Source organism: Bufo bufo, chromosome 4 (assembly GCF_905171765.1).
Source record: "Bufo bufo chromosome 4, aBufBuf1.1, whole genome shotgun sequence".
NCBI classification, from domain to species: Eukaryota; Metazoa; Chordata; class Amphibia; order Anura; family Bufonidae; genus Bufo; species Bufo bufo.
In genome coordinates, this window is record NC_053392.1 from 170,259,520 (window position 1) to 170,272,052 (window position 12,533).

Below are 12,533 nucleotides of genomic sequence, written 5' to 3' on the forward strand. Positions count from 1 at the left end.
ATGGCCGTTTAAAAAAAAAAACGGCCGTCATATATCGGTTTTTCCCTGTCGTGTCAGTGTAGCCTTAATCCACCATTACTTGGTGCTTCATACATATTCCAGTTCAATTTTGAATAATACTCTACATTGTTACAGTGCATTTTGCTATTAACTGTGTAGTGAAACTGTTTCTTATATATGCATTTTTTTTATTGGCTATACGGGTTTGAAGCAAAGTATATACAATTGACATTTGTCTCTCTTCTCTGCTTGTCCATGAAATGCAATTTATTTGTTTTTTAGATTTCAATGAAATCTCAAGCTTTTAAAAGTATTTCAATGTTCTGAACAAAAATAAACATGTTGACTCTGCGTGTAATGAAATAGTTGCTGACTCCTATACAGCCGTTAATTTGTTTCTTAAGACATGGATTTGATTTTTACAGCTGCTTCACGACCCAGAAGTCAATGTGAAATTCAAGATTCAAGCATTAATATATCCAGTTCTCCAAGCTCTTGATTTGAATACTCCATCTTACAAAGAAAATCTCTACATGCCTTTACTCTCCAGGACGCTGATGGTCCGTTTCTGGAGCGAATACTTCACCACAGAACGATCCCTGTTTGAAGCAATGATGTCTAACAAACATATAGGATCTGAAAATGCTCATTTATTTAAGTATGTTAACTGGAGTACATTGTTGCCTGAATCCCTAAAAAAGAATCATGTTTACAATATGCCTAAGAACCAGAATACCTTGTTTGTTAAAAAGTACCCAGGACTTTTGGATGTGAGAGCTTCTCCTTTGTTGGCAGCAGATGAAAAGTTATCTGGTCTGCCACTGACATATGTAATTACCTGCATGTATGATGTGCTTAGAGATGATGGCTTAATGTATGTGTCAAGACTTAGAAAAGTTGGGGTACATGTAGTACATGAACACTATGACACGTTCCATGGTATATTTTTAATGAATGTATGGCCATTTGATTTTTCTTTAGCAAATCGTGCGGTGGACAAATATCTAGACTGGCTCGATACCAACCTGTGACAAATCTATAAGGAAATTAGTACAATGTCTTAATGATTTTTGGTGTTAATTCCTGTTCCTACTAAAATAAGAGACACCTATTTTACAACAGCTTGTCTCTCCGTGTGTCTTCTAAATTTAAAGAACCACTCCCACAAAAATTAGCATTCTGTGACCTGTTAGGTGCATGATGTAAACGGTAGTGAAGGTAATTTTCTTACTAGTGACTGTATGTGTGAGTTATCTCCCCCCCCACCCCTTTGATCCTCAGCTGTGCAATGTGTCCAGCACTCTGTATTTCCAAATAACACAGCATCTTATGTGGACAGAAAGTCAGTTTCTCTGTGTAGTCCTATGAGAACCTCAATGTCGGTCTCATCGGAATGAACAGAGAAGTAATTGACTTCCTGTCCTTTGTCAGTTTGAAATTAGAGTGCTGTTCACATGACACAGCTAAGGATCAGAAGGGAGGTTATAACTCAAAAATACAGTCACTGGTGAGAAGATTACATTCACTACAGATTACATCATTTACCTTTTTGTGGGAGTGCTTCTTTAAAGATTATTCATTCTATTGGCATTAGAATTATTTACATACAGTAGCTACTTTATCAAACCAGTTCTAAAATTTCTTGAGATGACATGGTTGTCATCCAACTACATTTCGAGACAACTAAAATGCATATATCCTCAGAGCCTAAGGAATCTAAAGAAGCTGTCCATGTATGACTAAGAAACAAAGGATAAACATATTTTTACATTGACTTGAACATTTTAAGACGCTACACTCATCTCATACAGGCATAGATTGGTGGTTTACAATCAAAATGGAGTCACAAAAAATTATAATTAGACAAATAGTAAAATAGTCTAGTGTATGAACTGAACAAATTGAGTGAGTGTCCCCACAGCTCTGGATGCTACCTTTGCCGGCAGATTAACATGACTGCACATCTCCAGCGTCTTTGTTAATCTTGGGCATGTGCTGTCACTGTGAGTATTGACACATGCTCAATGATATAAAAACAAATTCACATTAACAAATTCTCATGTGTCGCTAAATGAGTTTTAACGGCCGGTGCACAGTCACTGATTCGGTTCATCAGGCAGAACATTTGTGCATGCACTGATACTTGTAGTAATGGTGCATACCCAAGATTATTATGGCTGTGCAAGATGTTTGGCCATGTTAATCTGTCGGCACATTAGAGAATTGTCTATAGAACGACGCTCCCTCATACATAAAATTTGTTCACATGAACTAATCAATGCGTACAAATCAATTCACTCATCCCTAAAATAGTCAATTGGTCAACAGTTGTCAACCACTAACCGCATAATGAGCCAACTAGATCCTTGTTCCCATTGGCTTAAGACACTGATTGATTCTGTGAAGGGTAGGAATACATCTATGGTACAAACTCTAGTAATCTGTTCCGGGAGGGAAGACCACCGGATCACTATTGACAATAATAGTATCTAAGGGGGGTTACTGCGGCTTTCTCGCATAAATGCCATGTTTCGGCTGGACAAATACCATTTCATGCATACGCGGCAGAAAGCTGACATTTATGCTGGAAAGCCGCTGGATGCACATTAGATCTTATTCATGGGGATCTGATGGTAACTGGCTATGATGGATAAAGTAAACTCTGGTAACCTGTTCCTCTGTTGGAACAGACTGCCGGAGTTTGCACCGGAGATGTGATCATAGCCTAAGGTGAAATTTCTATGTCTACGTTAAAGTGTGAAGATTTAGGAATGATTCTGAAAAGCAAATATTGTATCTAGCTACTCACAATGCTTAGAAGTTAAAGGGGGTGACATGACACAAATCAACTAAATCAACACTTGGTGACTTGGACATTTGTCACATGTTGGTGGATAATTTAGCAAACCAAAGAGTTAATGAAGGTGCCACTTGGAGCCTCAGAGTTCCGCTGAGATGTTATTTTTTCCTAAAATGGTGTTCCTTCCGGATTCTGACCACTCTTGCGTAAAGGACAATGCAAAATGGGAGTTGCATTTTTTTTATTTTTTTTTGCAGCTTTTACAGGAATGTGTGAGTCTATAGTATAATTCCATTTTTGATATCTGTCCATTTACCCATACTGTATTTCATTCAAGCAATATTTGTGACCTAGGAGGAACTCTTATTCTCATGGCATCTCTTTTGAAAAACTTTGTTTGCAAAAAGGTGAAGGTATAATTTTCTACACTTTTACTTCATTTTTCTAATTGAAGATGAAACTTTTGTTTATACAAATAAAACTTTTTTTTTACACAATTATTGAATTCTACAACTGAACCTCATTATGCCTATTTGAATATTCTATAACAGACATAACAATAAATAAGTACAGAATAGTACGATAAATGTAAAACCGAAATGTCTCATTCCCCTTTTGAGAAAAAACAAAAATAAAACTCTGAACTGAGCATGCTTGTTTATCCAGAAAAATAAAAAAGCAGTCTGGTTTAAAGTTGTTTGAGAGCAGCACCTATACAAGCGGGCAAGTTTGTGAGCGTTTGCGTGTTTGATTTCAAGTGTGTGTTTGTATTAGGTGTGTGACTTTAGATTACGTGACTTGAGATTCAGGGACTTTAGGAGGGGACTGCAGTAATTCAGTTGCTTAGAATTGCATGGTTGTATTGTAATTTTTCTTTCTCTTTTCTTGCGTAATCCGCAATTAGTATGTGTTCCATTATTGACAGCGCAGTCCGGTGCACATCTTGTCTAATGTATGCAGTCCTGGGACAGCTATTTGAGGGTGCATATTTTTGTACAAAATGTGAGCAAATCACTTGTTTGGAATCGCACATCGTGTATCCAAATTAGCAAGTTTCAACATTGAGAAGCGTTGGCAATTTGGGACAGAGTTTGCTGCTCCGTCTATGGGGGAGGGTGGTAGTATGGAGGCTCAGGAAAAAGTGAGGTAGGTAGCTGAATAACATTTAGAAAGCAGGGTAGAGGGAAGAGTGCCAGGGAGGCTAGCCCTGATCTAACATACCCCAGCAAGTTTGCACGGTTGGAAGATGAGGGGGATGTTAGTTCAGGGAGAGCACTGCTGCAGCCAGACACTTCCTCTACCAGCCAGAGGTATGTCAGCTCCAGTAAGCAGTTGAGCAGGGTAGGCCAGACAGGTGCTGATAGTGGGAGACTCAATTATTAGGGGTACAGATATGGCAATCTGCCAGAAAGACCGGGATCGTCGAACGGTGTGTTGTCTTCCTGGCGTTCGAGTTTGACATATTGCAGATTGGGTTGACAGATTACTGGGAGGGGCTGGCAAAGATCCAGCAGTCATAGTCCATATTGGAACCAATGACAAAGTTAAAGGTAGATGGAGCGTCCTTGAAAATGATTTTAGGGATTTAGGTCACAAGCTTAAGGCAAGGACCTCATAGGTAGTGTTTTCCGAAATACTACCTGTACCATGAGCCACACAAGAAAGGCAGCGGGAGATTAGGGAGGTTAACAAATGACTCAAGAACTAGTGTAGGAAAGAGGGGGTTGGGTCCCTGGAGAAGTGGGCTGACTTCTCTGTTGGCTACAGGATCTATCGTAGGGATGGGCTGCACCTCAAAGGGAAAGGGGCAGCTGTTTTGGAGGAGAAGATGGCTAGAAGGTAGGAGGAGTGTTTAAACTAGGGACTGGGGGAGGGTAACTGCATTATTGGAGGGGAATATAGTGCAGATAGAGAACTAGGGCAAGGTAATTGAACTGGGGGAGGAATGGAAGGAAGGACTAGAACCGTTCATAAGGAAAGGTGTAGGGTAAAAAATATACATAAACCTCTCAATTGTATGTACACTAATGCCAGAAGCCTGACTAATAAAACTGGGGAACTGGAATTAGTGATGTGTGAGGAGGACTATGACATAGTGGGAATAACTGAGACAAGGCTGGATGTTGGCTATAACTGGGCAGTTAATGTACAGGGTTATAGTCTGTTTATAAAGGATTGTGAAAACCTGAGAAGGGGAGGGGTTTGCCTGTCTAAAGCCCACACTCCGGGAAGATATAAGTGAGTGACATGAACATGTGGAGTCACTGTGGGTAAAAATACATGGAGGCAAAAACAATAATAAAATACCAATAGGAGTTTATTATAAGCCGCCGAATATACAGAGTCCACAGAAAATCTACAACTAAACGAGATAGATGAGGCGGCAAATCATGAGGTTGTTATTATGGGTTACTTCAACTACCCAGATATAGACTGGGAAACTGAAAGCTGTACATCTCATAAAGGAAACAGGTTCTTGGCAATAACCAAAGACAATTACCTTTGCCAACTGGTTCAGGACCCACAGGGACAGCCACACTGGACTTGGTATTAACCAATAGACCTGACTGAACAACTGATGTGCAGGTTGGGGGACACCTGGGAAATAGTCACCATAAAATAATAAACTTCCAAATGTCATTCAAAAGAGTGTTTTTTCAGGGAGGAACAAAAATACCAAACTTTAAAGAAGCTACATTTTGCCAACTAGGCCTCGTTTACACTTTAGTTATTTGATCAGTTATTTCCATCAGTTATTGTGTGCCAAAACTAGGTGCTGAGCAAAAACCCTGAACAGGTGCAAATCTTTCCATTATACCTGATCTCTGAGTAGGCTTCACTACTGATTTTGACTCTGATGGAAATAACTGACCGAATAACTGATGTGTGAATGAGTTCTAAGAGAGGTCATTGACCTAACTAACTGGGACAAAATTCTCAAAAATAAAAGTACAGCCACAAAATGGGATATTTTTCAAGGCATCCTAAACTCTAAGGGCTCATGCACACAAACATATTTTTGTGTCCGGAACCATTTATTTTAATGGGTTTGCAAAAAACTAAAATAAAAAAAGTTACTCCATGTGCATTCTGTTTCCGTATGTCCGTTCCTCCAAAAAAAAAATAGAACATGTCCTATTATTGTCCGCATTACGGACAAGTATAGTACTGTTCTATTAGGGGCCTGCTGTTCCGTTATGCAACATGGAGAACTCGGAGTGCACATGGACGTCATCCATATTTTTTGCGGATCTGTTTTTCGCGGACCACAAAATACATATAGTCATATGCATGAGCTCTAATTGTGAGATGTACATACCTTTATGGGAATAAAAGGGTAAGAGACGATAAAAAACCTATGTGGATAAACAGAAATGTGAAGAAAGCAATAAATGACAAAAAGAAAACATTTAAATCGCAAAAACAGGAGGGTAGCAAAGGAAACATTGAAAAACTATAAGAAAAAAATAGAATATGTAAAAGAGAAATAAAGGCAGCCAAACTACAGAGAGATTCATTGCCAAAGAGAGTAAAACTAACCCTAAAATGTTCTTCAATTATATAAATGGTAAAAAGTATAAATCTGAAGGTGTCGGCCCTTTACAAAGTGATGAGGGGGGAGTTGCAGACAGCGATAAGGAGAAAGCAAAGATATTATTCCACTGTATTCACTGAGGAAAATAAACTGTCAGATGAATTGCAGAATGTACAAGTAAATTCCCCATTAAAAGTGCCCTGTCTGACCCAGGAAGAAGTACAGCGGTGTCTTAAAAATATTAAAATGGACAAATCGTCGGAACCAGATGGCATACACCCCCGTATCCTAAGAGAATTAAATAATGTCATAGACAGACACTTATTTCTGATATTTAAGGACTCTATACTGACAAGTAGTGTTCCACAGGATTGGCACATAGCAAATGTGGTTCCAATATTCAAAAAGGGTCCAAAAACAGAGCCCGGAGACTATAGGTCGGTAAGTTTACAGCTTTTGTGGGTAAACTGTTTGAAGGTTTTCTAAGAGCTGCTCTCATGGAGTACCTCAATGAAAATAAGCAAATAATGCTATATCAGAATGGCTTCATGAGGGATTGGTCATGTCAAACTAATTTAAATTGTTTCTATGAGGAGGTAAGTTCTAGACTTGACCGTGGCGAATCAATGGTTGTCATATATCTTGACTTCTCCCAAGCATTTTACACTGCACCACATCAAAAAGGTTAACATATAAAATGAGAATGCTTGGACTGGGAGAAAATGTCTGTATGTGGGTAAGTAAGGCTACTTTCACACTGGTGTTTTGGCTTTCAGTTTGTGAGATCCGTCATGGGCTCTCACAAGCAGTCCAAAATGGATTAGTTTTGCCCTAATGCATTCTGAATTGAAAAGGATCCGCTCAGAATGCATCAGTTTGCCTCCGATCAGTCTCCATTCCGCTCTGGAGGCGGACACCAAAACACTGCCTGCAGCGTTTTGCTGTACGCTTGACGAAACTGAGCCAAACGGATCCGTCCTGGCACACAATATAAGTCAATGGGGACGAATCAGTTTTATCTGGCACAATAGAAAACAAATCCGTCTCCTATTGACTTTCAGTGGAGTTCATGACGGATCCGTCTTGGCTATGTTACAGGTAGTACAAACGGACCCATTCATGACAGATGCATACAGTTATATTATTGGAACGGATCCATTTTTGCAGATCTATGACGGATCCGCCCAAAACGCGAGTGTGAAAGTAGCCTTACTGGCTCAGTGATAGAAAACAGAGCGTGGTTATTAATGGTACACACTCAGATTGTGTCACTGTCACTAGTGGGGTACCTCAGGGGTCAGTATTGGGCCCTATTCTCTTCAATATATTTATTAGTGATCTTGTAGAATTGCAAATCACTAGTCAGATCACAAATGGAGTACTGTGTACAGTTCTGGGGTCCTGTGACCAAGACAGACATAGCAGAGCTGGAGGGGTTCCAGAGGAGGGCAACTAAAGTAATAACTGGAATGGGTGGACTACAATACCCAGAAAGATTATCAAAATTAGGGTTATTCACTTTAGAAAAAAGATGACTAAGGGGCGATCTAATAACTATGTATAAATATATCAGGGGTCAGTACAGCGATATTTCCCATCATTTAGTTATAACCCAGGACTGTGAATGTGACAAGGGGACACCCTCTGTGTCTGGAGGAAAGAAAGTTTCTACACAAACATAGAAGAGGATTCTTTACGGTAAGAGCAGTGAGACTATGGTACTCTGCCTGAGGAGGTGGTGATGGTGAATTCACTAAAAAAAGTTCAAGAGGGGCCTGGATGTATTTCTGGAGCGTAATAATAGTTACTAGATTTCTGGAGATGGGTCATTGATCAGTTATTCTGATTGCCTGATTGGAGTCTGCAAGGAATTTTTTTTCCCTAAAGTGAGGAAAAGTGGCTTCAACCTCGCAGTTTTTTTGCAGGATAACACTGGATGGACTGATGTCTATTTACAGCCTTATAACCTATTTTACTATGTCAGGATGTGGTGTGTATGGTCATTTTTACTCCAGTCATTCATAGATAGAATAGGAAAAGTTGTCCTAAAAATCTATTTGAAATCACTCCTGATAAGGCCTCATGCACACGACCGTTGTGTGCATCCGTGGCCGTTGTGCCGTTTTCCGTTTTTTTTCGCGGACCTATTGACTTTCAATGGGTCCGTGGAAAAAACGGAAAATGCACCGTTTGGCAGCCGCATCCATGAGCCGTGTTTCCTGGCCGTGAAAAAAATATGACCTGTCCTATTTTTTTCACGGCCAACGGTTCACGGACCCATTCAAGTCAATGGGTCCGTGAAAGAACACGGATGCACACAAGATTGGCATCCGTGTCCGTAGGTTAGTTTTTATACAGACGGATCCGAAGATCTGTCTGCATAAAAGCTTTTTCAAAGCTGAGTTTTCACTTCGTGAAAACTCAGAACCGACAGTATATTCTAACACAGAAGCGTTCCCATGGTGATGGGGATGCTTCTAGTTAGAATACACTACAAACTGTGTACAAGACTGCCCCCTGCTGCCTGGCAGCATCCGATCTCTTACAGGGGGCCGTGATCAGCACAATTAACCCCTTCAGGTGCGGCACCTGAAGGGGTTAATTGTGCTGATCACGGCCCCCTGTAAGAGATCAGGGCTGCCAGGCAGCAGGGGGCAGACCCTCCCCCCCCCCCTCCCCAGTTTGAATATCATTGATGGCCAGTGCGGCCCCCCCCCCTCTATTGTAATAATTCGTTGGTGGCACAGTGTGCGCCCCCCCCCCTCCCTCCCTCTATTGTAATAATTAGTTGGTGGCACAGTGTGCGCCCCCCATCGGCCCCCCCTCCCTCTATAGCATTAACAACATTGGTGGCCAGTGTGCGGCCTCCCATCCCCCCCCCCATCATTGGTGGCAGCGGAGTTCCGATCGGAGTCCCAGTTTAATCGCTGGGGCTCCGATCGGTAACCATGGCAACCGGGACGCTACTACAGTCCTGGTTGCCATGGTTACTTAGCAATAGTACAATAGTAGAAGATTCATACTTACCTGCTGCTGGCTGCTGCTGCGATGTTCGTGTCCGGCCGGGAGCTCCACCTACTGGTAAGTGACAGGTCTGTGCGGCGCATTGCTAAATGAACTGTCACTTACTAGTAGGAGGAGCTCCCGCCCGGACACGAACATCGCAGCTCCCAGGTAAGTATGAATCTTTTACTATTGTACAATTGCTAGTAACCCGCTGCCACCAATGATCGGGGGGGGGGGGGGAGATGGGAGGCCGCACACTGGCCACCAATGTTGTTAATGCTATAGAGGGAGGGGGGGCCAATGGGGGGCGCACACTGTGCCACCAACGATTTATTACAATAGAGGGAGGAAGGGGGGGGGCGCACACTGTGCCACCAACGATTTATTACAATAGAGGGAGGAAGGGGGGGGGGCGCACACTGTGCCACCAACGAATTATTACAATAGAGGGAGGAAGGGGGGGGCACACTGTGCCACCAACGAATTATTACAATAGAGGGAGGAAGGGGGGGGGGCCGCACTGGCCACCAATGATATTCAAACTGGGGAGGGGGGGGGGGGGTCTGCCCCCTGCTGCCTGGCAGCCCTGATCTCTTACAGGGGGATATGATAGTACAATTAACCCCTTCAGGTGCGGCACCTGAGGGGTTAATTGTGCTGATCACGGCCCCCTGTAAGAGATCGGGTGCTGCCAGGCAGCAGGGGGCAGTCATGTACACAGTTTGTAGTATATTCTAACTAGAAGCGTCCCCATCACCATGGGAACGCCTCTGTGTTAGAATATACTGTCGGAAATGAGGTTTCACGATCTAACTCATATCCGACAGTATATTCTAACATAGAGGCGTTCCCATGGTGATGGGGACGCTTCAAGTTAAAATATACCATCGGATTGGAGAAAACTCCGATCTGATGGTATAGGGACTCCAGACTTTACATTGAAAGTCAATGGGGACGGATCCGTTTGAAATGGCACCATATTGTGTCAACGTCAAACGGATCCGTCCCCATTGACTTGCATTGTAATTCAGGACGGATCCGTTTGGCTCCGCACGGCCAGGCGGACACCAAAACGACTTTTTTTTTCATGTCCGTGGATCCTCCAAAAATCAAGGAAGACCCACGGACGAAAAAACGGTCACGGATCACGGTAAAACGGAACCCCGTTTTGCGGACCGCAAGAAAATACGGTCGTGTGCATGAGGCCTAAATGTAAACGTCTATTCAAGTGAAATTATTGGTGCACTCCATCAAAACCTTAATTAGTGTGTAGAAGAAATATAATCTCTAAATCTCTAAAGCATGACTTTAATATTTTAGGGTCTACTGCACTCTAACGATGTAGACAATCACTACAAAATGTTTGTAGTTTTAAAGTAAGTTCTACATCACTTCTACATCACTGAACCCCATTGTGTTTTTTAGATTCATTGTAAGGAACAGTATTCCATAGCTTCTGTGTAGAACATAAATGAATAATGTCTGTGTTGGGATAACATCTGTTTTTAAGGATGACATGAAGTCAGTTCTTTTGGATACAGGGGCGTACATAGAAATCACTGGGCCATATAGCAAGAACTAGATTGGGCCCCCACTGCTATATATACTATATATCTGTACACACTGCATCTATTATACCTCGTACCTCACATATCAGTACACTGCTGTATATACTATACAGTTGCAAGAAAAATATGTGAACCCTTTGGAATGATATGGATTTCTGCACAAATTGGTCATAATATGTGATCTGATCTTCATGTAAGTCACAACAATAGACAATCACAGTCTGCTTAAACTAATAACACACAAAGAATTAAATGTTACCATGTTTTTATTGAACACACCATGTAAATATTCACAGTCCAGGTGGAAAAATTATGTGAACCCTTGGATTTAATAACTGGTTGAACCTCCTTTAGCAGCAATAACTTCAACCAAACGTTTCCTGTAGTTGCAGATCAGACGTGCACAACGGTCAGGAGTAATTCTTGACCTTTCCTCTTTACAGAACTGTTTCAGTTCAGCAATATTCTTGGGATGTCTGGTGTGAATCGCTTTCTTGAGGTCATGCCACAGCATCTCAATCGGGTTGAGGTCAGGACTCTGACTGGGCCACTCCAGAAGGTGTATTTTCTTCTGTTTAAGCCATTCTGTTGTTGATTTACTTCTATGCTTTGGGTCGTTGTCCTGTTGCAACACTTATCTTATGTTGAGCTTCAGCTGGTGGACAGATGGCCTTAATTTATCCTGAAAAATGTCTTGATAAACTTGGGAATTCATTTTTCCTTCGATGATAGCAATCCGTCCAGGCCCTGACGCAGCAAAGCAGCCCCAAACCATGACGCCCCCACCACCATACTTCACAGTTGGGATGAGGTTTTGATGTTGGTGTGCTGTGCCTCTTTTTCTCCACACATAGTGTTGTGTGTTTCTTCCAAACAACTCAACTTTGGTGTCATCTGTCCACAGAATATTTTGCCAGTACTGCTGTGGAACATCCAGGTGCTCTTGTGCAAACTGTAAATGTGCAGCAATGTTTTTTTGGGACAGCAGCGGCTTCCTCTGTGGTATCCTCCCATGAAATCCATTCTTGTTTAGTGTTTTACGTATTGTAGATTCGCTAACAGGGATGTTAGCATATGCCAGAGACTTTTGTAAGTCTTTAGCTGACATTCTAGGATTCTTCTTCACCTCATTGAGCAGTCTGCACTGTGATCTTGCAGTCATCTTTACAGGACGGCCACTCCTAGGGAGAGTAGCAGCAGTGCTGAACTTTCGCCATTTATAGACAATTTGTCTTACCGTGGACTGATGAACAGCAAGGCTTTTGGAGATACTTTTATAACCCTTTCCAGGTTTATGCAAGTCAACAATTCTTAATAGTAGGTCTTCTAAGAGCTCTTTTGTGTGATGCATCATTCACATCAGGCAATGCTTCTTGTGAAAAGCAAACCCAGAACTGGTGTGTGTTTTTTATAGGGCAGGGCAGCTGTAACCAACACCTCCAATCTCATCTCATTGATTGGACTCCAGTTGGCTGACACCTCACTCCAATTAGCTCTTGGAGATGTCATTAGTCTAGGGGTTCACATACTTTTTTCACCTGCACTGTGAATGTTTACATGGTGTGTTCAATAAAAACATGGTAACATTTAATTCTTTGTGTGTTATTAGTTTAAGCAGACTGTG

At 41.8% G+C, this 12,533-nt stretch overlaps 1 protein-coding gene across 2 annotated transcripts in view; it reads left to right on the plus strand.

Annotated features, from left to right (window-relative positions):
• The window catches only part of LOC120997812 (arylacetamide deacetylase-like), a 104,608-nt gene extending 101,310 nt beyond the window's left edge, over positions 1–3,298 (plus strand). For both annotated transcript variants that reach the window (XM_040428103.1, XM_040428104.1), the window contains one exon: positions 426–3,298. In XM_040428103.1, coding sequence (XP_040284037.1) covers positions 426–1,031 — 606 coding nt within the window. In that variant the 3' untranslated portion in view covers positions 1,032–3,298. The remainder of the gene's footprint in view (positions 1–425) is intronic.
• Positions 3,299–12,533: the final 9,235 nt, after the last annotated feature.